This window comes from Bos indicus x Bos taurus, chromosome 16 (assembly GCF_003369695.1).
Source record: "Bos indicus x Bos taurus breed Angus x Brahman F1 hybrid chromosome 16, Bos_hybrid_MaternalHap_v2.0, whole genome shotgun sequence".
NCBI classification, from domain to species: domain Eukaryota; kingdom Metazoa; phylum Chordata; class Mammalia; order Artiodactyla; family Bovidae; genus Bos; species Bos indicus x Bos taurus.
Window position 1 is genome coordinate 78,883,311 of NC_040091.1, and position 25,035 is coordinate 78,908,345.

Consider the following 25,035-nt stretch of genomic DNA (forward strand, 5'->3'; position numbering starts at 1 on the left):
AACTCATCTTCGCTTCATCTTTGATACGCACAGTACCTGCTGCAGAGATGTTTGCTGGTTGTCATGGGTAGCCCTGGGGAGGGATGACCCATCATGGATCAAGCCAAGGGGCTGGGAGCTTTGAGCAGGCTGGGCCATCTACAGGGCAGATAACACAATTCCACCTTTCCAGCCTCTCTCACTGTCTGCGCCAGGACTGGAGCCAGAGTGGGGGGACTGAGGCCAGAAACGGGCTGAATGTGTCACTTCAGACCCAGAGCGGGCCTGGAAGTGGGCTTTGGCGGGGGGCGAGCTCTCTGACCCCTTTGCCTCTCCTTCCTCTCAGGGGTTCCTACAGTAGATCATGCTTGATGGGGCATGTCGGCACCTTCACAAAGAAATCTTTCAGAGCCTCCCCTGCCCCTGGTGCCCTGAACTGGGAGAATCTGTAAGGAAGCCAAGGACTTGGAGAGACAGCATGCATGGGCTGCACCCACCCCTGCCTCCAGGGAAGGTGTCCACTGAGAGCTTTCCCCAGAGTGCTCCGCGGTCAGACACTTTGAGAACCGAGCCCCTTCATCCTGTCCTGGAGATGCGTCCCAGAGAAAGCCCCGCAGTGCAGAGAGCTGCTTGCATTTAGCTCAGAAACCCCCAGTGGGCCTCTAAAGCCTCCTAACATTGGGTAGAATACATTTCAGAGAATTTCACCTTAAAATCTCCAGCACAAGCAAATGCTTTTTCTTTTCTTAAATAAGAAAGTCACAGTCTCCCTTGGGAGTCTGTCTGATAGCCGGTAATTATTTCTAGGAGGATCACCTCACTTCTCAGCCCAATATTCAACAGGTTCAACTCAACAATGATCATTTCAGAATCTCCAAGATCCTCTGGATCTGACCAAGGAGAAGGGGCAACAGGCCTGGCGATCACGAGCCCAGGAGTGCCTTTGCTAGAGAGTGACGCCCTGTTCCCCGGGCAGCCGCAGGGCTCGGGTGCCTGGTTTGAACCCCTGTGCCCTGCTGGCGCGTGATGAACAAGCGAGGCAGTGCTCTTTGTGAGCCCCCCAGCCCAGAGCCCCCCTCGCCATCCTCCTCGTCGTGGCTTTGCCCCAGGCTGCCGCATACAGCCACTTCTGGAGAGGAGCCTTGCAGAGCCCTGAGTGGGCGCCTTGCCAGGACTCTGGAAGCGGGAGGGGAGCGCAGAAGGAAGGCCGCGGGCAGGGCCCTTTCGAGGCTGGCCTGGGGGGCACCCTGCTCTCTGTGGCCCAGAGCCCTCAGCCTGTCACAGAGGAGGAGCTGGCAGCTCAGAGAGGCTGCGGGAGTGCTCGGGTTGGCTCACCAGGCTCTGTCCAGGCTGAGGCCTGAGGACCTTCTTAGCCACGCAGGGGCGCTCCACTCTTGGGGGAAGAGTCCTCATCTTTACAGGATTTTGTGGGGGCCAGCATTGGCGGAGGGGCTCATCCTTCCCAACTGCCTGACTGTACCCAGCATTTATGGTGCTGGAGAGTCACAGGGGCTGATTTGGAAGGCAGCTGCCCCCAGCCCCCAGGAGGAGAATCGGGCTCTTGGGAATGGCTTACAGCCCAGGAGCCCCAGGTGAGTGGCAGCCCCACAAGGGGAAGGCGAGGCTGCAGGCTGGACCTCCCAGACTGGGTCCTGACTCTGCCCGACTGGTGAGGGAGCCACTGCACAGGCCTCAGTTTGCACACCTGCAGAATGGGGGCACTGACGCGTCAGCCGTACATGAGTCCCGTGCCAGGGATCCCTGGCAGCTGGTACTGCTAGAACAGCCGGCCTGGCCCTGGGAGGACCCCCGGAGCACTAAGATCCTGGGATGTGGCTCTGATGGGCCTGAGGCAGCAGGTGCCACCCCCGCCCAGCATTGCGTCCAGTGGCTCCCAGGGCCACGTCTGTCCTGGGGATCGTCCAGAGGGGAAACTCTGTACACAAGGGCCCGGCCCTTGTCTCAGGTCTCAGAAGGACTAGGGTAACTGCGTTCACTCACATCTCTGAAGAAGGTGAACGCACTCGGCGTGCACCTCCCGCCAGGGGGATCCACCCGCCAAAGTCCCCTGACCCCCTTCTGGGACGCTCACAGGGGACCACCTGGACTGCTGTGCCCAGGGGGGCGGGTGGACGGGGCAGGGCTGTGCCTCGAATTTCACTTCTGCTCTGAGCGTGCTCCCTACAGCCCTGGGGGGGCCCGTGGCCCTCGTTACTGATGAGGACGTGGAGGCCCAAGGAGGTCATACGGCTGCCCAGGGTCACATGGCTGCCCAGGGTCACACGGCTGCCCAAGGTCGCATGCTGCCCAGGGTCACACGGCTGTCCAGGGTTGCACGGCTGCCCAGGGTCACACAGCTGGCTCAGGGCAGAGCGGAGATCCACCCGCAGGCCTGGGGCTCCTGAGTAGACACCGCTCACTACAGCATCTGAGAGGTGAGAGCCGAAGGAGGTGAGGAGCAAGTGAAGACACAGGGCGGTGTCCTCCGCGTGAGGCGCTCTCCTCAGTGACGCCTGTGCATGAACATGCTGGCACACGCATGCACACACATGCACACGCGTGCACAGGCACTGAATCCTCCAAGCAGGGACGATCATCACCCTTGCTTTACAGATAGGAAAGCTGAGGCATGGAGAGGTAAAGTAACTCTCCCAGGGTCACACAGCTGACGGATGTTGAACATGGCATCCGAGAGAAACTGGAGTACACCTTGGGGCTGGCCGGGCGTCTCAGGCTGCCAGGAGTGAGTGTTTCTTAACAGCCCGAGGAGAGGAGAAGCCTGAGAGGCAGAAGGAAGGGGTTCAGGAGGCTGTGCTGCAGCCCCACCCCCCCCCAGCCCTGCCCCCGGCTGTAAGTTGCACACAAAGCGGGGGTGGGGAGGGGCTGCAGCTTAGGAGCCAGGACGTCTGGACGTGTAGCCCGGAGCCCCCTAAGTGTTAATGTGACAAGCCTCACCAAGATAAAGCAGTCCCTCTGCAGATGCCAGAGAGGGTGTGGGTAGCAAGAGCTCAGAGACGCCCAAAGCCTCGTGGGAGTGGATGGGGCTGGGGGTGCAGGCGGGGGGCTGGGAGAGGGAAGCAAAGGCGGGACCCTGGCTACAAGGTCAGTGGGCGCCCGGGGTCCAGCCGGCCGGAGGGATGCACACTGCTGCCCACTGCACGTCCCGTGAGGCCCTGCGGTTACTGCTGGCCCAGGGCTTGCCCTCCAGGGGGCTCAGGGAACTTGGGACTAGTCAGGGCTGATACCAGCGAGAAGAGAGAGGAAGGGAAATCACCTCCAGGGGCCATAAAGGCTCCGTAAGCCTAAACCAGGAGATTCTGCGGGGGCTGCTGTCTGACCCTGCAACCAGTCGCCCCGAGCTGCGGGGCAGCATGGAAGCCTCCAGCCCCGCGGGCTGCCTGCCAGGCCAGCAGCGTGCCCGTCTCCCACCAGGGCTGCTGCCCCGGCCCTGCGCCAACCCAGGTGCCCAAGGCCCCAGCCGCTGCAGACTCGGAGGAAGTTCCGCTCCCTTCACCGCACAAGGGAGCCTCCCTTCTAGGTGGCTGGGGTCACGTGAGAAAAAAAACCTTCGGGGGCCACAGAAGTTCAAGATCTCCCAAGTCCCCCCCGCCGCGTGGATCTGGGGTATCTGTCAGTGGGAGGTGACACCAGGCCACAGGCCTTTGGGAACACAGCGCCGTGGCCTGGGTCTGCAGGGAGAAGCACACTCCCCTGGGTCACACGCGGCCCCCAGGTGGCCTGGGTCTGCAGGGAGCTCACTCCCCTTGCTCACACGCGCGTCCCCCGGGTGGTCTGCGTCTGCAGGAAGAAGTGCACTCCCCTTGCTCACACGTATGCACCCCCCGCCGGGCCATCCACACGTCCCTATGAGGAAGGGTCCTCACCCCGAGTCCCTGGGAGGACGTGGGTTGGCAGCACCCCTGGGTCCCTCTCCTGTGGGTTCAGGATGCCCCAGGACCCTCCCGTCTGTCTCAGGAGGTTTCCACGGTTTAGAGAGTATCAGAGCTCTCTGCGTCTGGTCGAAACGTGATTACAACCACAGCCTCTACGGTCCCTTCCAGCTAGGACCTGGAGCCCACCCGGCCCTCTGCTGTGGGGTGGCAGCGCCCTGGGGGGCCCTGTGAGGAACATCTTGCCGCCTGCCCGCACACCCACCCGGACGGACTCCTCTGCACTCAGCTCCCTCTTCCAGAGGTCGCTTTAACCACTGCTCCCTCGGACCGCACGCCCTTGTGTCTGCTGCCCCGCGGCCCCCTCTCCTCCCCGTCTCCCCTCTCCTCCCCGTCTCCCCTCTCAGCTGGGCAGCTCCCCTCCTGGGGCACCCCCGACCTCCGGTCACCCATCCCCCCTGCAGACAGTCTGGGTCTCTCTGTGTCCACAATGCCCCCGCCCTCTCCTGCCCTCTGCTTTCTCCTCCCTGAATCCTCGGGCCTGTGCCTCTGGGGACACTCTCCCTGGGGAGCTCCGGCCTGCTGTTCCTGTACTGCCTGTGTGCCTCGCTCCCCTAAAAGGCCCGTGCCTGCCGCGTGCCAGCCGCCTCCTGCAGGGCGGGCCCCTCTCCCGGTCCCCAGGGGTGTCCGCGCGTGTGGTCACACGAGTGCCCCAGGCTGATCAAAACAAGTGCTCTCACAGGCCACATCTACCGTCTAACGTCCCCGCAGAGCAGCTCTGCAGAGGCCCTGGGCCGAAAATGTGAAACTTTTCTGTGCAGAGGCTTCCTTCGGCAGCGGGGTGAAAAGCCTAGGCCCTGAGTGCAGGGAACGTGGGGGTTGAATGGGACAGACCTCAGCTGACTGGACAGGGGGCCCTCACAGGGCACCTGCCACGTGCTTGGAACTAGTCAACCCCCTGGAGGTGACTTTTCATCCCCATTTTGCAGATGGGGAAACCGAGGCTCGGAGAGCTCGCGTGAGCTTAAGCAAGCCTGCGCTTGCACGAAGGCCAGGACGGGGAGCGCGACAGGAGGGCTGCTCTCGCCCTTGTTCTGTGCTGGACACGCGTGGCCTCTTGGCTCGTCTGACCCTCACCACAGTGCGACGAGGCAGGTACCATTTAACAGGTGATGGGGGAGGCCAGCCCAGCCGGCGGCCTGTGGTCCCTCAGCCCCTAAGAGACAGGGCTGTGATGAGACCCCGCCAGCCTGCCGCACCACCGTCTGCAGCCCTGGGCCCAGCCTCCCCCGGCCCTCACCCCTCACCTGCAGCTCCTTTCCAGGACGTCTCCCGGGATGATCTCCACCCAGAAGGCCCACACGTCAGTCTCGGGGGACTGGCGGGCGGCAGGCAGTGGCCCGCAGGGTGAGTCCACGGACGGACCCCACTGGCAGTGATGCCCCCGGCTGCACGGCTGGCCCGTCTGTTGCCCTCGGCGTGGGCGCCTGCCCCCCCCCGCAGGTGGCTGAGCGTGCCCGGCCGGGTGCCAGGAGACCGTTCCTTCTGGGCTGCTCCCCGCTCAGTGGCTCCGCTGCGGGACAGGGACTGGTTCTCCGGAAGGGCCTGCCGGCCCCTGCTGCGTCCTCGGCCGCCTCTGGCTGGCTCCCAGCCCGGCTCGGGAGCCAGGTACACTCTACTCGACTAAGCTTCAAACGGCGACACACCCAGAAGGGGAGGGCGGGGGGCGGGCTGGGGGCGCCTCTGATCTGGGATGGGCCCCGGGTTGGGGGAGAGGGGGCCGCCCCGCCTCCAATGATTGGCTCCTGCGTCCCAGGGACACACACACGGCCCCAGCCCGAGCCTAGGGCTGTGGGGACGCTGTCCTCCAGGGCTGCCCGCCCAGGGCTGAGGGAGGGACAACGCAGCCGGCCCGTGGCTGGAGAGCCTCTCAACCAGGCACCTGTGCAGCAGGAGGCCATGGACTGGGGCTCAGGGAGCGCCTGGCCGGGGACCCGGGAGGACGCAGGGCCTCCTGCGGGGAAGTCCTCGTGCTTAGGGGAAGACAGCCCTGTCTCCAGGGGGACTGCAGCGAGACCAGTTTGGGTGGGCGGTCACTGGGCATCCCTGGGGCTGACCGGGAGCTAGGACAGCGGCCCCTCCAGGGATGCAGCTCCAGGACTGGGGACCACCTAGCACCCTGCCAGGACTCCCGGGCACCAAGCTGGCGGGGTTCTTGGAGGCCGCCCAGGCTGTCCTCCTCGGTGGTCAGTGGAGGAAGCTGGCACCCAGAGTGGACAGACGTGGCCTAGGCCAGGCTGCTGTGGCTTTGGGTCTGAGAGCCCAGCCCTGACATGGAGCCCACTGCCCTGGGGGGAGCCCCGTGTTCCGGCCCCTCCTTGCCACTCACCCCAGGCTGAGCCCCAAGCTGCTTCCTTGCGGACAGGCTTGCAGCATCCCTGAAGCCGCAGTGGGGAGACACATCTCACATTTGATGTAGACACAAATCACACCCACCAGGCACTTACACACCCACCCGTGACACGAGTTCCTCTTCCCGTCCTTCCAGCTGAGGAAACAGACACAGATCTTCCCAGGCCACGCAGCTGGGAGGGTCATCGCTGGGCCCAGACCCAGGCAGTCTGGCCCAGTGCCACCAGGCCTGGCCGCTACACGACAAACCCTCTCCCGACTGGGGAAGCCCGGGCTTTCCGCGTCAGGGTCCGTGCGGAGACTGGTCTGAGCCCCGCTGCCGCGTCCAGCCAACAGAGCTGGACGAGACGTCCTCCCGGTACTCTGTCACACACTAGGCCAACGGGGAGACGGCAGTCGAGAGGTGTCAGAGCCGACGACGGCCCGGAAGCCAACTGGTGCGAGGGTCCCGAGCCGGCGGGGCTGCACGTTGCTCCTTCCGGAATTTCTGAGCCCCTGGTACTCCCCTTACACGTGGCCACCTGCCCCCTTTCACACACCCTTCACGTTGACATTCACAAAGTCATGCAGTTTGTGCTGACGACGTTTTGACCTAATTTATTAACATGACCATATAACCGTTAGACTCCCAGGCATGACCTGGAGTTGCCTTGCACGAGCGGCGACACTCGGGGAACCAGGGGCTGGCTCCGGGTCCTCCCGTCTGTCTGGATGGTGCGTCTGCGCCGGTCACACACGAGGGGCGGCGGGCCGGGCCAGGGTCCTGACGCCTGGGGGAGCCTCACCCACGGTGCCGCCCGGATGCAGGAGTCCCTCGGGTCAGCCCGCCTGCAGCCACTCGCTCCACACCCAGGGGAGGGCTGCAGCGTCCCCGCCCCCGGGAAGTTCAGAGCTCCCACAGGTGGGCCAGCAACGGGCCAGGGTGTCTGGAGCCCTAGGCCCCGATCTCTTGGCGAGGACGGCCCTCTGGCAGGCACAGGCCGTGCCTGGCTGGGTGGGGGGGCATGCTGTCTTAGGGACGCCATGAGTGCAGGGTGGTTCCAGGTGTTTTACACACACACTATTCCTTACACAGCCATGTAGAGAGAGGCAGAGCTGGGGCCTGCACCCACTTCTAACGCCCTGCCCACGTTTCTAGATGGAGGGCCTGGCCTTCTGGGGGTTTTCATCCTTGCCCCTCATCTGATGAGGCTGCAGGCTGCGGGATACTATGGCTCAGACGTGAGGGACTGGAAGGGCTGAGCGGGGTCAGGAAGCCAGGTCCATCCTGCTTCCAGGCCGGCTCCGCCCACCCACCCTGCCAGCTCTCTGGCCCTCGGGAGTTGCCTGGCACCGGAGAAAAGGCCCTCAGGGATGGGCAGAGAAGCCAGATCCCGGCATCCCTCTCTGCACGCTCTCCAGCTCCCCAGACAGGGCAGTGGCCCTCAGGAGCCTGGGGAAGGAGCCAGCTCCTACCAGCACCGCCTGCTGGGGCACAGGGCCATCTAGGCACCTACAGTGGCACCCCCACCATGAGCCCGTGTCTGGGGGCCATCAACACCCCTCCCAGGGTCTCAGGGGCCCCACCAGCAACTCCTACCAATCCACCTGGGGTTAAAGGCCAGAGAGGCAGGCAGACAAGGGCCTCAGTGAAGAATTCAGGCCCCAGGAAGGCTCCCTGAAGGCCTATCGGGGAACTGGGATCCCACGGGCTGCGAAGTGCAGCGGGTTTCCGGCCTTAGCATCTCAGCCAGTGGGAGCACCACCCGCCCAGATGAAGGGACTGAAGAGCCTCCCGTTTCTGGGAGAGGATGAGTTTACTTTCCGGACGTGCCGACTTTGACAGTCTCTGTGCTCCCCGAAGGAAGGGTCCAGCTGAAAGCCAGGCAGATGGTCTGGACCTGGGGGTCTAGTCTGGGCTAGAGATGGGCATTCTAGAATTCAGACCACAAAAGCACAGCTGAGAACAGTGTCAGGGAGAGAACTCAGACGTTAAACTGTAGATGGAGCTGAGCAGCCTGAGCAGGACCACCCGGAAAACTGCAGTATTGGCGAGAAAGACCCCTCACAGAGTAGTAGGGGGCCGGAGCGCTGAGCCAGGGATGTGCCCAGGGTCCTGCAGGGATGGTCACCAGCGCACCGGCCTGCGGAGGGCTCGGGTTGCGAGTGAGTGGGGATGGGGAGGGGACCCCCCGCAGTCAGAGGTGAGCATGGAGCCCGCGGATGGGTCTTTCAAGGCAGGAGACGTGTGCGTGTTGATAGTCTGGAAGGGACGGGAAGCAGGACTAGTGTGGAGGTGATGGAAGTCCCAGGGAGAGGGGACAGCTGGGCTGGCTTTGAACGGGAGGGACATGCCACTTTCAGGATCAAAGCAAAGGAGTCAAGAAGCAGGAAGGAGACTTTGCAGGTGGGGGTAGCAGTCGGGGAGGACTTGCTGGGCGGGAGAGGGGGCAAGAAGCAGGAAGGTGGCTCAGGATTAACGCCAAGGGCTAAGAGCATCCTGGAGGGCTGGGAGACACGGTGCGGACCGTGAACCCGAGGGCCCTGCTCAGTCCTGTGAGAAGCACTGTGCTGCCCGGGGCCACAGGCCAGGCTGAACACCCACAGTGGGGGCTTCAGGGTAAGAATGGACACAAGGAAGCAAGAGGACCAAGGCGCTGGGGCTGACCTGGGCGAGGAGCGGAGGTCGGGGCCCCGGGGCAGGCTGGGCGAGGAGCGGAGGTCGGGGCCCCGGGGCTGACCTGGGCGAGGAGCGGAGGTCGGGGCCCCGGGGCGGGCTGGGCCCACCCCCTCCCCCGCCCCCTCCTGTATGGGATGACTGACCAGTAGTACTGGCCAAGAATCTGCCTTAGAAGGGACAGGCCACGCTCTCCAGTGTTCAAGGGCTTCCCTGGTGGCTCAGAAGGTTAAGAATCCACCTGCAATGCAGGAGACCTGGGTTTGGTCCCTAGGTCGGGAAGATCCCCTGGATAAGGGCTTGGCAACTCACTCCAGTCTTCTGGCTTGGAGAATCTCATGGACAGAGGGGCCTGGCTGACTACAGTCCATGGGGTCACAAACAGTCGGACACGACTGAGCGACTGAGCGCTCGCGCGCGCGCACGCGCGCACACACACACACACACACACGAGGCTCGGTCCCCAGGGCCAAACCCAACCCGTCTGTCTGTCCCAAGTGGCAACAACTGCCGGTCTGATGGGACACAAACAGGATTTCTGCACACAACCCCAGAACTCATCTCAGACGAACTGAAGAGTTCCATCTGGCGTCTGCAAGCTGGCTGCGGGGACCCTGCTCTGGGGTCACGCACAGGCCACCAAGGCACATCGGGGAGGGCGTCTGACAGCAGTTTGCGTGTTTAGTCCAAGTTCGTGGAGGGGCTGGGCTGCTGGCCGAATCCCCAGGGGAAGTGAAGAGGCACTCCTAAACATTTACGTATTTTTTCACGTATCGGGCTTCCTGACAGTCAACAGCAGCTGCCTGCCACAGACCAAACCTTTAAGACCATCAAAGGCAGGTCAGAGCACTTGCAGGACTCCACTGAGACTCAGGGACACAGGGGACCCAGGCCCCCCCACGGTGGGTTACAGGGTATCTGGGAATCTGAGACGCCAGTTTCTGGACAGGTTATTCTTGATAAGCTGACCCATCCGTCTGCCAACCTGCGGAGAGTGTCCCCGTCGTCGAAGAATTATCAGGCTCACTGAGGCCCGCAAAGCAGCACGTGACCTGGCCGGCGCCAAGCGTGTGCCAGGCCAACTGAGGACAAGGCCCTCCGCCGGCCACCTGCGGGCGCGTGCCTCCTGCTCACCCACCATGAACCTCCTGCTGGCCCAGGATCCTGGTCAAACCCGCCCCTCTGAACATCCCTCACTGGCTTCCAGTGCCAGCCTCATCAACACGTCACCCCACCCCCACCCCCCGGTACCTGCACTTGGCTCTGAACTTGGGCAAATCGCTGCCAACGGGAACGCCCACCTCACCAAGACCCCAGCTCAGGGCTCCACACCAGACTCAACACACCGACCCAGGCAGACCCCACGGGGGGATTCAAACAGATCCCATGGGCCTCCAGATCCTGTTTCTGCCGGACACGCCCCTCATGGCACGTCCCAGACCCGCGGTGGTGCCTCAGCCCTGGGGGCGCTGGCAGCCTCTCCTGGAGTGCAGCCTCCCCTGCAGGCCCTGCTCCCGAGCACCAGCTGGTTTTCACTTGGGGACACGTGGTGGACAGAGGAGCCTGGGGCGCTGCAGTCCACGGGGTCACAGTGACTTAGCGACTGAACGATGAACAGTGGCTTCTCGGCGAGCACTGAGAACGGCATCTGCAAGGTGCTGACGTCAGAGGCTGTTCACTCAGGAGACTCAGGAACGAAACGCAAACTTGGGAGAGTGCCCGGGCCAGCCCACCCCTGCTCCTTGAGGGGACAGAGCCTAAGAGGAGCGGCCACCCCTGCTTCGGGCCCCTCCTGGGTCTGCCTGTAAAACACTGAGCTCTCAGAATCTCTTGAAATCCAAAGTGAGAAAAAAAAGACAATTTAATGATAGTGAGTAACCGAAGGACAGCGTCTCCATGCACAGGGACGCTGAAACTCAGGGACAAGTGGCGATCTGAGGACCGGGGCCCAGGGGCTAGGGGCTACCGCGTGGCCTCGGGGTCCTGTGGTCCCACCAGTGGCTCAGCAACTGCAGCCTGCGGGGCAGGGACGGGGTTGGTGGGGGGCAGCCTGGTTTCCTGAGGTGGGAGCGGGGGCCCGGGCAGAGTGAGCAGCCCTGCACTCTGCCCACCCTCGTCAACGCAAGAAGAGTACGGGGGGAAAAGCCGGAACACAACCAGGGACCCTGAGGACCTGTGGGCTGAGCGCCCAGCCCTCCCGGCAGGGCCGTCCCGAGGGCTGGGGGACCTGGTCGGGAGGCAGCTGCCGACGACCCAGCCCCCAGGGTCTGGAGCCGGGAGGGTGGTGCGTGGGCTGGGGTCGGGGGGCCCTGGCTGGCTGTGGTCCCCTCCCTTCCACCCTGAGACCACCGGAGCGGGGAGGCAGCGCCCTTCCTGGATCGCCCAGCTGAGCATGACACTTCAAAAGGTGGAGAGAATGAAAGCTGCCCGGGGCTTTAAAGGGGGAGACCCGGAGGGTGGCACAGAGCTGGGAGAGTGGCCGGGTTCCGTCCAGCCCCGGAGGCCGGGGCCGCGCCTAGCTGAGCATCTTGTGCCGGTCGAAGACGGTCTTCCGCTGCTCCTGCACCTGCAGCTTCCACCGCTGCTGCGCGCCCTCCACGCGCTCCAGGACCGTGTTCGCCCGGGACCCAAAGGCGGCGGCGGCCGCTGCAGAGCGCGCGTCCTGGGGGAAGGAGAGCAGGGGGTTTCAAATGCCTGACACGGAAGGGGTGCGGGGAGAGCGGCCCTCGAGTCCGGCCTCCCCGAGGGCCCTGCCAGCATGGGTCAACGGCTGCGGGGTGCGCGAGGGCTGCGGGAAGCAGGGCTCGGGCCAGGCCCAGCTGCACCCCAAGCATCCCTGACCCTCGAGGGGAGCACAGAGACAGCCTCAGGCCCGCCTGGTCAGCACAGGCTCAATCAGCTTGTCGTGTGAGGAAACGCACGCACGTGGCCCCGTGGCTGGGACCAGGCTGCAGGACACCCAGGCCGTGCTGGCCAGAGACAGCAGGGAGACCCCCGGGACTGCTCTGCGGGGCCGGGACCCCAGCCCACTCCTGGAAGGAGAGTGTCCGGCAGAGGCGGCGTTGGGGGCCCGCCCTGCGTGCCCTCCGGAGCCCCTCCGCCCACCCCAGCCCACCCCCACCGCCGCCCTCACGCTGTGGCTGTCGTCAAAAGCAGCGTGGTCCCCTAATTACCACCTCTCTGCCTCTGAGGCTCCAGGGCCCGCGCATTTCCTGCAGGACCCGAGCTGATCTTTGGGGGAATTAAAGCTGAGGGCCAGGCCCACAGCCCGGGGGATTTCCTCCCCAGCTCTGCCTGCCTCTCATCCCCTGCCACACATCTCTTAAGGGATTAGCACACCTCTCCAAGCCCAGAGCCGCCCAGTAAATGCAACTCTGCTGCTAATGCCCCGAGCTGGCACGGCTTCTGTCACCACGCAGCTGCCAGGCAGGGGGCGGGGGTGGAGAGTGGGGGTGAGGGGATAGCAGGCCGAGCACCAGCAGGAGGGGTGAGGCTGGTGGGCCAGCCCCAGGGGAGCCAGAGATGGGCACTGCCCCCTGAGCCCGCGGCCCTGGACCCTGAGGAAGGCGCTCGGCCTGGCTGGATGAGGACCGGGGCCACAGGGCCGAGTGGGCGGCGTCTCAGGACCCCTGGGTTCTGGGCCTGGGCCCCGAGGGGTACGCTCTCCACCCCCAGCCACTCAGCAGCTGCGTGTCCCTAACAAGCGACCTTACTTCCCCCAGCTCCAGCTTGATAAAGCCCGTCTTCAACTCGACTAAACCGTCGGCAGGAATCACACGCACAGGGCGATCCAGCACGGATGCGTGTGCGCGCGCACACACACACAGCCTCACAACCCTAACCGGCGTCCGGTACGGCGGTTACACACCGGCCGCCGGAGCTGCAGCCCGCAGGAGCTCGGTGTTCCTGCTCCCGGCAGTCCAGGGTGGGAGCACGGCCGTGGACTCAAACCCGCCTCTGCACCTGGGCTCTGACGGGGAGCACAGCGCCGAGCCCCACCGTCCTCCGACCCTGCTCCCCACCGCGGACGGCGCTGCAGGACGTCTTCTCAGAGACAGTGAGCATGGTGGTTAGCAGCCCCTGGCAGATTGCAAGTGCTCAATTCACAGCAGGAACTGTCAGCGTGAGGCCCACTCTGGGAGCCCCCAGGCAGGGGCCGGGGACAGCCACCTCTCAGGTCCCTCCTTCCGGCCTCAGGACCAGGCTCTGTGTGCACGTATAGATGAGGGGCTGCTGAAGGCCACCATGAGAGGCGGTGGGCCCCCCGGGACCGAGCCACACCAGCTCCAGGGGCCCAGGGACGCTCACTCTGCTCACGCGCCCATCCCCGCATCCCTTCTGGGAGCCGGGGCAGGCCATCCTCAAGCCAGGTGCTCCCCTGTCCCGTCCTTGGGGGGCAGAGGGAGCCAAGAGCGGGGCATTAAGCCAGCACATCCCCGCAAGACCGCGGTTTCTCCTTCACGTTAAGTCTTGATAAACAGCTCCTCAGCGGGAGAGCTGCAGCTGAACAGCCCCGCACTTCCATTGCTAACAGTCCGATAGTGGAAATTAGAGATACCACACCTGTCCTAGAGACGCCCAGAGCAGGACAGATGGACTGGTGCTACCACGCCAGAGCTGGGCGTCTGAGCACTGAGGACGCGAGGGGAGCCCCACTGACCAGGAGGAAAGCGGGCGGCAGGACGGGCATCCCGGGTGCCCGACGCACCGTGGCGCGTCACCTGCACCCTCCCCAGGCTCGGAGACCGACCCGTCCGTGGCTCTGGAGGCCAAGCACCTGCTGCCCAAGGTCACAGCAGACTTGAACCCGTGCGTCCTGAGCCCTGCACTCAAGCCCTCGGGCTGGCCTCCCTGGCCCCGGGTCTCTGGCCTCGCTGTGCCCGGTGACCACCCGCAGCCAGGCCTCCCCTCCAGCAGTCAGGGTGCTGCTTCGTGTTGGGGCCCCACCACCCAACACGGTGGGTTGGGTATCCTTCTCAAGGCTGCATAGACGCCAATAGAGTCGCCCACACGGCACTGCAGCAGCTACGCTGGGACAGGAGCTCAGACTTGCAGGACTGACCGGGTTAAACCCCGGGACGGCCTATGCAGAGCAGGCTCCACCCGTGACCACAACCCCAGCACTGCATCCCCAGTGGCCAGGCCATGAGGTGCTGACAGCCCACTGGCCCTGCCCTGGCCACGCTGGGCTCAGCAGGCCAGCACCCTGCCTGTCTCGGGCTCCCCTCCGCCCAGCAGAGGGCTGCTCAGAGGCCGGGGTCCCCAGCTGTCAGCATGGTCATGTCCTCCACAAGCCCCTCTCCCTCCCCCGTGCGGGCTGCGATCTCAGGGAACCCTCAGAGCTCAGGCCCATGCTGCGAAGTGCAGAAACCCTCCCTCCTGTCTTCAAAGGGGCCCAAACTGCACATGTGACGCGGCCCTGTTTGCCATCTCTGCCCAGCAAACAGGATGGCTTCCTCCTTTCAAAGGGCGTCTGAGCCCAGGGATTACTGCCGATGCCGCTGGAATCCCAGGGAGGCAGCGCCCCGCGCCGGGCCCACCGAGGCTCGCCGGCGCCTTCAAAGGCAGCGAGGCTTTCATCTCCTGCAGGCAGTGGGCAAGGCCTCCCCTTCCTGCTCATCCTTGAGCCCCAGGGCAGGAGCTCCCGGCTACAGGAATGGGGCACCCAACCAAGGGGCACCCATCCTGGGATGTGATGGACCCGCCCATCTCACCTTTGACCTCTGACTCCCAGAGTGGGGGCGGGTAGCCTTCGCCCCAAGGTCACCGAGTTGCCCAGACCTAGGGCTTTTCTTCCTCTTGGGATGAAGGCTGGCTCCCAGCGTCAGGGGGACCCCATCCTTGCAAGGGGCGTGCTCTTCAGACCCCAGTCACCCGGACACACAGCCTGAGCCTGGCAGGCCCTCCTCCCTGAGCCTACGTGCAATGTACAGCGGGCGACACCCCTGTACCCACTCACTCAGCCCCAGCACCCTCAGCATTCGAGCACCCCGCCCCGGAGCCCCACGGCCAGGAAGCCCTCGCCCACTGACACCCAGAGAAAAGGAGGTCCCCACCTCCTGCCTGTCAGGAGCCCCCCAGGCACCCAGCCCCCCCATGCCCATCTCCTAACATCCATCCTGCAACCCCACTGGGCTCAGCCTGAGGTCTGTGCACCCACACGGGCACCTGCAGCACCCGGGCCCAGTGGGAGGGAGAGAAAGGGGACAGGACGGCCGGGGCACCGGGACAGGGCACGCACAGAGCCGCGCGGGCCGCCCGCCCCTGGGGCCCTGCAGCCCCGAGGCACGCATTCCGGGAGGCAGCGGGGTGTGTAATCATCGCCCATCTCTCAGCCGCTCCCCGGCCAGGACTGCAATTACTGCCTCCCCCTAATCGCCCGGTGCTCAGCCGCAGGCTCCTCCCCAGCAGAGCTGCTATTACCGCACATTAATCACCAGGTAGGTGCTCAGGGCTTCCTCCTAGACGTGGACCACCCAACTGCCAGCTCCGCCACCTCCCGGCCCGGCTCCACCTTGCTAAGCACGTGTCAGCAGGAGGCCGGGGGAGCACACCCTGGAGGGGCCAGGAGGCCCAAGGACCCGCCAGGGCCCCACCCAGCCAGGACCTCACCCTGCCGGGACCTCACCCTGAGGTCCCAGCCCCAGACCTCTTGGGTGGGGACCTGCCCTTCCCTGCTCCGGGCACACACTGCATGGGACGCTTTCAAGGGGGCCAGGCCGGTGGCGGGGCAGCCTAAGCCTGGTGCCCCAAGTGACCACTCACCCCCTCACCAGAGCCCCACCGCCCCAGCTCACCCCGTCTCTGCAAGAGGAGGCTCTCCGACCTGGCACTAACCTCCCGGCTCTGGTCCTTCTGCCCTGGTTTTATGTAAACCAGGCTGAGGCCGAGCTCCGTGCAACACCCTGGAGGAAGGCTCTCACGCATCTTCTTCAGCCTGGACTTGCTTTTCTTTCACGCTAAACAACTTTCCCCGGACTCAGTGAGACCCTCTACCCCCAGATGGCCCTGGTACAGCTCCCTGGGGATGCATGGCCCAGTCCCTGACCCGCCCCCGCCCCATGAACGCAAGAGCGTCTCCTGAAGCAGCGGGCAGCCTGTGGCAGCCCGACCCCAGGGCCTGAGGCGTCCTGAGCTCCGCCCCCTGCAGGCGCTGGGGCTCCTCCCTCACCCGTCTCGGGCACAGGTGTGACTGTGCAGGCCCAAGGGGCGTGCCCCAGGGGCACGGGCCAGGAGCCCCCGGCATCGTCAGCGCCCTGCGCCCGGCATGCCCTGCCCTCACGCCCACAAAGAGCTGCCAGGCCTCCTCTGTCCCCCTGGGCTCTGCTGACTCTCCGGGCGCCCGCTCCAGGCCCACTGTCAGCCGGACACTAGGCCTGAGCGCCCACGTGTCGGCGGGCTCACTGCCCCTCGGCCAGTGCGCTGAGGCTGCCTGACGCCAGGTCAGTGGAGCTCAGGGCGGCCCCGCTGCGCCTGGGAGGGCAAAGGGCAGCCCTCCCTGAGGAAACACTGCAGAAGGGAGAACGCTGAGTGGAGAAGAGTGAACGGGGCCCGGAGGCTGCGGGGGGCAGGGGGCCGGCAGGGCCCGTACCTCACTCTCCTCCTCGTTGTGCAGCCGCTCGGTGTAGGCGTCCGGCTTCCGGATCAGAGGGTCCACCAGCATCAGGAAGGCCATGTAGAGCAGGAGGGCGCCCACCACCGACAGGTAGATGACGATGATGACCTGTGCACAGGAGAGACCCAGCCGCCCCGTGGACTGCGGGCCATGTGGCCTCCACTGGTGCCTGCAGACGGGCCCGGAGACCTCGGATGTGGAGAGACGACGCGCCCCACCTTCACTGACCACGCCCTCGATGGAGGGGACCCCACGAGAATCGCCGGTCCTCTGGCAGCACCAAGGTGACAGACGATGAGGACTCAGCAGTGCTGCCAAATTCTTGAGGGCTCTTTCCTGACACTATTATTTCCAGACGCTTCACAGCACACACAGAAATACGCTTCAAGGCTGGCTGGACCAGGAGACGCTTATGCTGGAAACCAGCAAGCACAGCCTGGCTCACCACGGTAGGGGTGGAGTGGGAGGAGACAGCCTGCCTGGAGCAGAGGCAGGGGCCAGGGACCAGGCCTCTCCCAGCCTCCCACCAGCTCTGCCGAGTTCACCCAGTGATCCACCGGAACAGGGTTCAGGGGCATCAAAGGGGGCGTCTGGGACCCGTCCTGCCAGGCCTGCAGCTTTGGTGTCGCTCTGGAAGTTTAACCAGACTGGGGGCTCCGGAGGGCAGCTACCTCCTCTCCCAGTATGGTGCATGGTGCCCGGGGCACAACGGGAACCCTCAAAGTGTCTGCTGAACAAATGGCAGGAGGGAAGGGGAAAAGGGAAAAGTAGGGGGAGGAGTCTCCAGCCCCTCTCCCGGGTCCCCCCTGCAACTACAATGGTGTCAGAGGGGAGAGCCGCTCTGAAAGGGGATGGGGATGAGGATCCAGAAGGAAGCGAGAAGCTGGGAGGTCAGGGCACAGCTGTGCAGGGGCGGGGCCACCGCTGTGGAGGGACAGGGGCCTGTGCTGGTGGGCGGGGCTGCGCGGTGGGCGGGGCAAGCCAGGCACCTTGATGGTGGTGGTGCTCCGCTCCTCGTACTTGCACTCGCACAGCAGGCAGTAGGCCTCCACGTCGTGGCCGGGCACTGGCATGGGCTCCACCACGTGCAGGCAGTTGCTGCAACAGACAGAGGGCTGTGGGGGGCCAGGCGCAGCGTGGAGGGAGGGTTCCCCAGGGAGGACAGGGTCTTTGATGGGTTGGGGTGGGCAGACCCCTTTCCCAACCCACAGCCTCAGGGCCCTTGCCCTCTGTGACTCACCGGGTGAAGGTCCCACTGGCATAAACTGCACCGCCCCCCACCTCCAGTCCCGAGGGTCCAAGATCTGTCCCTGCCGCAGACAGTGCCTCCACTGTCAGACCAGGAGCCACAACTGACCCATGAATTCACCAAACTGCCCACCAGTGACTTGGCCTCCTTCCAGGTCTCTGAACCCCACTTCCCTACCCCCTCCCACTGCTGTCTCAGCCGGGGGCCCTGCCGACATGACCATGCCCCGGGCCTGACCCTGACCATGTCCTGGCCTGACCCTTCCGGGGAGCTGCAGGGGTACTGCCAGATGACCCTCTAGGCCCTTCCAGCTCTGACCTGAATCCTTGAAATCAATCAGCCTGTCCTGAGCTGCCCAGGGCCCCTTAGGCTGGGGCTGGGTTTCTGGCAGAGGCACCAACAGTGTGGGATGGCATGTCCTCCACTGCCTCTGTGCCCTCAAAAGTCCAGAATGTGGTGTGATTTTACGTAAACCCCTGATGACTCCAGTTCTCGAGCTGCGCGTGTGGCTCCCTACTCTAACTCAACGCAGCACCGAGGGAGGGGCCGACAGACGGACGGGGTCAGGCCCACTCCCAGCACCGGGTCATCACCCCTGGGACCTCTCATCTCAGAGGCCAGCCTCCCGAGGCCCGACTCCTCCCTGGGTCTGGGAGGTCACTCTGGCAGGTCAGTAGGATTTATGGGTTCCCCACAAGGGATGTGTTCTCCCCCAGAGAACTGGTGAAACCGTGACATGTCCCTTTAGGGGGAACAGTTACGACACCTTAGGGGAGAGGGTCACAGAGGGGCAAGCTGGCTGAAAGCTCTGTTTCCTGCAGCTGATGTGCGTAACTCCTCTGGGGCTCGGAGTCCTCACAGACAGAGCAGGCTGAACTATGCTCCCTGGGGCACCCTGGGCCCTCCTGCCGGAGGCTGGAGGGAGGGCAGTCCTGACTGCTTCACAGTGTTTCCAAAACAGACTTGTTTGAAAAAAGGTTCTCTTTTTAGAAATATGCAAGACTCGCCCTAGCCAGCTTCTCAGGTGATTTGCTTCTCCGGGACTGCCCTACCCTCAGGGTGAAGGTTTCGGGGTCTCTGCCCCTTGCAGGGACAGGAACCCCCACAAGATGGCAGAGCGCCGGCAACACAGGAACAGACCTGCACAGCGCAGACGCCCAGGCTTCACCTGCTCAACCAGGGGAGCGCACAGGCGTCGTCCCGCGGCGGAGGGGCCCGTGGGAGGCCTGAGAACACGGCTGGGCTCCTCTGGCCCTGGCATCAGGGTCGAGGATCCCAGGGCCAGGCCCCACTCCTCCTGAAGGGACTCCAGGCAACCTGCGATGCCTCCCCTCGTGACAGCCCACGGCCAAGGTCACGGGGTCCCAGAACCCTGGGGTCTAATGTCCCAGCATGTTTCCACCCACCAGCCTTCAAGGAACTGGAGCCCCCTAACACTGACTTCTCAGGAAGATGAACCGCAGCCCGAGAGGTCCAGGTAGGACCCTGTTCTCCAGGAGAATTTACGTTTTCAAGCCTTACTCTCGCCCCAGGGCCTGAGGGGTGTAGCCTTATTTCCTGGTGTCAGACTGGGACAGACTATCCATTTATTCCTGATGTCATTTGAATGAAAACCACAAGATACAAAGGGACTTCCCTGGTGGCTCAGACAAAGAAGAATCTGCCTACAATGCAAGATACTCGGGTTTGATCCCTGGGTTGGGAAGATTCCCTGGGGAAGAAAATGACGACGCACTCCAGTATTCTTGCCCGGAGAATCCCATGCACAGAAGAGCCTAGTGGGCTGTCGCCCATGGGGTCACAGAGTTGGACACGACTTAGTGACTTAACAGCAATGACAACCCACAGAAAGCATCGACTCTCCCTGGTCTGTCAGAAGGCTGGCCTGCTACACTGGCAGTGCCCACATCATTTCTGCTCCCTGCTCTTAACAAACACTCCTTTCTACAAGACTCTGTGTCTGGAAATTCTTCTCTAACTGCCACAACATACGTCACTATCAGCCAACATTTATACAGCACTCACCACGTGCCAGGGACTGCTCTAAGTGCTATACTTGACACGCACCGCACAAGCATGCGTACACCCACACACACTCTTCAATACTCACAATACTGCCACCACTTCACAGATGAGGAAACGGAATAAACCAGGGATTAAGTAACCAGTTTCCCAATGAACAAGGGGCAGAGCTGTGTTTGTAGGAGGGCAGGCTGGATCTAGGGTCTGCATCTGACCAGAATGGTTCTCAGAAGATCACACACTCTGAGGACTCAGGATGGGCGGGATGGTCACACCCCCACGTGCTCTCTGGGCCACGGCTGTGTCACAGCTGCTGTGCCCCACCCCCCGCAGTCACTGAATCCCAGTCTTTTGCGGTGGGGGCGGCGGGGGGGGAATCAACTGTCCAGCGTGGTGACTACAGTTAACAACACTGTATTACATACACAGGAGAGCTGCTAAGGGAGTAGATCCTAAACCACCTGCCACCCCCCAGCCCCGGACAGTAACCCTGCGAGGCAACGGAGGTGTTATCTAACCTCACTCCACAATACGTGTGTATCAAGTCCCCATCCATCGAAACCTCGCACAACGCTGTATGTCTGATTTATCTCAGTAAAGCTGGGAACGACAAGAAGAACCCAAAAATCTCAAGGGAGGGGGTGCTGGTACTCTTCATTCTCTCAAAGCGCCTTGGGGGTCCTGGGCCGCCCCCCATGTGAGCGTACCCCATCCCAGGCCCCTGTGCTCAGAGCCCTCAGGATGAGGCGCCCCAGCTCCTGACACAGCCTGGATGAGGCCCCTCACAGCACACTGAAATCTGGTCCCCCGGCGCTCGCCTCACCAGCCCAGTCCTGACGCAGCACACGGAGCCCCCCAGAGCACACCACCACCCCCCGCCCTTTCAAACACCTGTGCCCCCAAGGCCTCTCCTTTCAACTAAGTTCCTTAAACCACTCTTCCCAGGACAGCATGTTGAAACTTCCCTTCAACAAGCAGGCCTCCTTTCTCTGAATGAATGATTATTTCCCTCTTTTTTGAAGTGAGGCATCCAGAAGTGGATTCAAGACTCCAGGAGCAGAATGGACGTGCTCTCTGAGCCTCAGTCTCTGCAGTTACAGTGGGAGCACTGCCTCACAAGGCGGTTATGGATTCAAGACTCCAGGAGCAGAATGGACATGCTCTCTGAGCCTCAGTCTCTGCAGTTACAGTGGGAGCACTGCCTCACAAGGCGGTCATGACGCCGGCACCAAAGAACACAGCTAACAGAGCGCCAAGAAAACTCCCACCGTATGTGACCTAAAACCTCTCTCTCCCAACATGTTACCATTCTGCAGGCGCGAACAACCAAATCAAAGCAAGACCCACTCCTCCGACCAGGAACCCCTCAGCTAGAATTAAAGACATCTGGATCTTATTTCCAATCAAATGTGTGACCAGGGACAAAATATTCTTTTGTAAGGCTCTCCATGGAAATGGGGTGGCGAGCTTATCCTCTGGGGGTCCACAAGGCCCAGTCGGCACCCACAACCTCAAGGGCCAGCCTGGGCAACGCCTTACCAGTCCTTCTGTGACACATTCTGGTTGTAAATGTGCCCGCTGATGTTCCTGTACGGCGGACAGATGCATTTACAACGGATATCTTCAGAACTCTGTAAGAGAATTCGCGGGTCAGATGGGCAGGGCCGCTGGCTTCAAGTTCTAGCAAGACTCTCAACCTTCAGTTCCCTCTTCCATAAAGTGACCGCATGAACGCTCCTGACCTTCTCCCAGGCCCAAGTTCAGCAGGAGTGACATCTGGAGGAAGGCTGCTACACCACAGGGTCCTCAAGAAACTGTCTGGGGCTGCAAAGGGTACTCACGGCTTCAGGGAGGGGCAAGCAAGGCAGCAGCCCTTGCCCTGGGCCTCACGCCTGTGTGTACCGGGTCCAGCAGGCTTAGTGGCCCGCCTCTTCTCCCCACCCCTCCAACGTCTTAGGTAAGGATCAGGGAAGGGGAAGGCTGGGGTGGACCCCAGGAAACGGACGTGGCCGTGGAAACACTAGCAAACCCTCTGGAAGTTCTCCCACTCTGGAACAGGTCAGAGACAACAACACAGAATTTTCATTCCAGTTAGGAATTGCCCAGAGGAACTGGAAGCAAACCACAGACTCAAGATTAAAAGCCTCAGTGATTTTCACAATCTCAAATTCCAGAGACCTACTCAAACCCAGCTCTGGGCCATTACCCCTAAGAATGAAAGAGATCTCCAATCCCTGCTCAGAGGTGGGGCCTCTCCACCCAGAAACCTGCCTCTGCACAAACCTCACGCTGCTTACGTTACACCCGCTCCTTAGGCGACTGGAAGCTCCCGGTACAGCGGTGCTAATGGTACCAGCCCAAAGGCGTCCAAGAGCAAAGGAAGGTACGGAGCCCCTAGACGGCTGGCCCAAGCACAGGACCCTGGCTGGAACTCCACCTTGCGCGTTTCAGATCCAGACGTGGGCCTCGCAGACCACCCCGCCCCAGGGGCCTGCGGCCTAGGCCCGAGAGAGCACGCCCCCGCCCCGTCACGGCCCGCAGGGCACCGAGGGGCCGGGCTGGGGCAGTAGCCCCTCCGCCCTCCTCCGAGACGCCTGGGCGCGGGCAAGATTGGCTGTGCATGGGCGCCGCACCTTGTTGGCTTGGGCTGGGGGAACCAGCAGACTTCCGACCACGGCCACCACACACAGGAGCTTCATGCTTCTCGGGCCTTCACGGGGCCGGCAAGATCCCCCACCTGGAAAAGAAATACGCAGGCGGGGAAGGGGCGGATGAACACACGGCACCCTCGGCCCCGGAGTCAACCGGCCTGCTCCGGCACGGGAAGAGGGCGGGGGCTGGGCCCGGGGTCCTAGGCCTGCCAAGCCCGGCCGCTCAGGCGCTTCCCTCTCGCCCGGGCCTCGGTCTCCCACTGCCCACTGGGCGGGCTCAGCGGCGGGGCCTCCTGGGAGGGAGGGAGGGCCTCGGGTCTCCGGGACGAGGCCGGCGGGCGACCCCTGCCTCGCGTCTCCCCGCCTTCCCCCATCGCCGCCCGCGGCTCCTCCCCCAGGGCGGAGGAGACCCTGGGGCGCTGAGTCTCCGAGCCCCGATCCCACGACCCGGCCGCGGATCCGGGACCCCAGGACCCCCGCGCCCCCTCCCCCAACGCGCCCCTGCTAACCTGCAAGCCCCTCCGCGGCGGCACAAGACCCGGCTGGCCCCGCCCCCACTCTTCTATTGGCTGCCGGGGCGCCCGCTCAACGCTACCTGGCTGTCTCCAAGGCAACAAGGCCCGCCTCCGCCGGAGCGCCGAGGCTCCGCGCAAGGGAGAGGGAGGCATTTCTCAACCTGACCAAACAGGAAAAGGGAGCGTCGGCCAAGCGAACGAGCAGAGGGAGGGGACTGGCCTCCTTGCAGCAGCAGAATTCCACCGCCGAGGTCGCCCCCTTGCAGTATTTAAAAGCCGGGGTTCTGGAGAGGACCTGGGCTGTCCAGTCTTGCCGATTTATAGACAAAGGACTTGATAAACAACGACAACAATAAAAGCAGATTCAAGGGCTGTCTCCGCAATGACAATCCGGAAATGTTATTTGAGTCGCATCTTTGCTGCAGAGGCGGCCCACCCCTTCCTTCTCCCATAGGAGGAGGGACCAGGGCGGCAAGGCGGGGCTGGACCCGTGAAGGGTGCGCCCCCGCAGCTCCCAGCCTTGTCCCCTGCCCTGTGCGGGTTCTGGACCCCGCAGGCAGGGGCAGGGTGTGCGGGAGGCGAGGGTGGGAGGTGGACTTCTGGGCCGCTGAGGGGCAGGGTTGAGCTCGGTCCAGCAGCAGAGGAAAGAGAGGGCTTCTCCCAGTCTGGGACGCCGCCCCCGGGGTAGACGCCTGGGCTTTGGCCCTGCTCTGCCACTAAGTGGTGGTGTGAACCTGGAAGACACTCCCCGCCTCAGCTTCCTTGTCTGTGAAATGCTTTGTTTGGATGCAAAGACCCTTTCAGGCCCTGTATTGGGATTCCGGAGTCGAGGGGCGGGGGTGCTTATGTGGCCTGCATGGGGCCAGCTGGGTCCAGGCGGCCTGAGGTGGTCCGCCCCAGCCTGCTGCGGGCGCTGTGGACAGGGTGGGTGCTTCCTGTGGGGGTCGTTGGGCTTGTGTTGGTTCCTCCTGCTGATCGGTGTCCCTCCCTGTATCCTCAGCACCTGCAGGGTCCCTGTGTCTGGGATTGGGTAGAATTTTAAGTCCTCCCAGCAGGAGGACTGGGGGAGGCACCCGATCCTAGTTCTTCCCTTCCTAGTTACGGGAATTTGGGTGTTTGGCTTATCCTTTAGGGAGCCTCTGTGTCCACATCCATTAAATGTGCATAAAGTGACCTACTTTCACAGTATAATGAGTCTGCCTGTGCAAAGCACTTGGAACAGTGGGGGCTCTCTCAATGGAGACCTCAGCTCATTCTGGAGGTCAGAGTGGCTGCTTTGGGGAGGAGGCTGGGGCAGAGAGAGAATGCCTGTCATGTGGGGGCAGGAGGGACAGTTTAGGCCCTGGAAAAACACCTTGTCTACACCCATGACTCAAGCACAAGGACCACCAAGACTCGTTACTGGCTTTGAAGTTGGGGGAGATGAGTCCACCTTGTGGGCCTGAGTCCTGAGCCTGTGAGTCTGTACTAATCCCAGTTAGCATCAGACACCCAGCGGGCATTGAGGAATTGCTTGCTTGGTGGAAACCCACACATCTGGTAACAGAAGTGTTGATTTAAACGCCTAAGTACAGTAAGGGATACAGGAGTGTCTTCCCCATTTTCACATCCCCTTTACATTCTTCAAAATTATTGAGGACCCCAAAAACCTTTGTGTATATGGTCATATCTATCAATATTTATAGCATTAAAATTACAACAAATTTCACAAGTATTTGTTTTAAAGTGACAGTAATAGGACTTCTCTGGTGGTCCAGTGGCTGTGAATCCGCCTGCCAATCCAGGAGACACAGGTTCCTGGTCCCTGGTCCAGGAAGATCTCACATACTGTGGAGCAGCTCAGCCCATGCACCGCAGCTACTGAGCCTGAGCTCTGGAGCCTGCACACCACACCTGCTGAACCTACGCCGCAGCTGCTGAGGCCATGAGCTGCAGCCTCTGAAGCCTGTGCACCTAGAGCCCGTGCACGTCCAGAGCGCAGCCCCGGCTGCAGCTGGAGAAAGCCTACACGCGGCAACGGAGATCCAGCGCAGCCAAAAGTAATAA

The 25,035-nt window shown here is 62.9% G+C and overlaps 1 protein-coding gene across 2 annotated transcripts; it reads right to left on the minus strand.

Annotated features, from left to right (window-relative positions):
- Window positions 1–10,767: 10,767 nt before the first annotated feature.
- Window positions 10,768–23,364, minus strand: TMEM9 (transmembrane protein 9). Of its 2 annotated transcripts, none has more exons than XM_027565828.1 (6): window positions 23,070–23,364; window positions 22,457–22,560; window positions 21,363–21,454; window positions 17,542–17,650; window positions 16,529–16,660; window positions 10,768–11,599 (listed from the first exon to the last, which is right to left on the minus strand). In XM_027565828.1, exons 1-6 carry the CDS (start codon window positions 23,140–23,142, stop codon window positions 11,453–11,455), a joined length of 657 nt encoding a protein of 218 aa, XP_027421629.1. In that variant the 5' UTR covers window positions 23,143–23,364; the 3' UTR covers window positions 10,768–11,452. The 2 variants fall into 2 exon arrangements, with proteins under 2 accessions (XP_027421629.1, XP_027421630.1); XM_027565829.1 differs by lacking the exon at window positions 23,070–23,364 and adding an exon at window positions 22,984–23,069.
- Window positions 23,365–25,035: the final 1,671 nt, after the last annotated feature.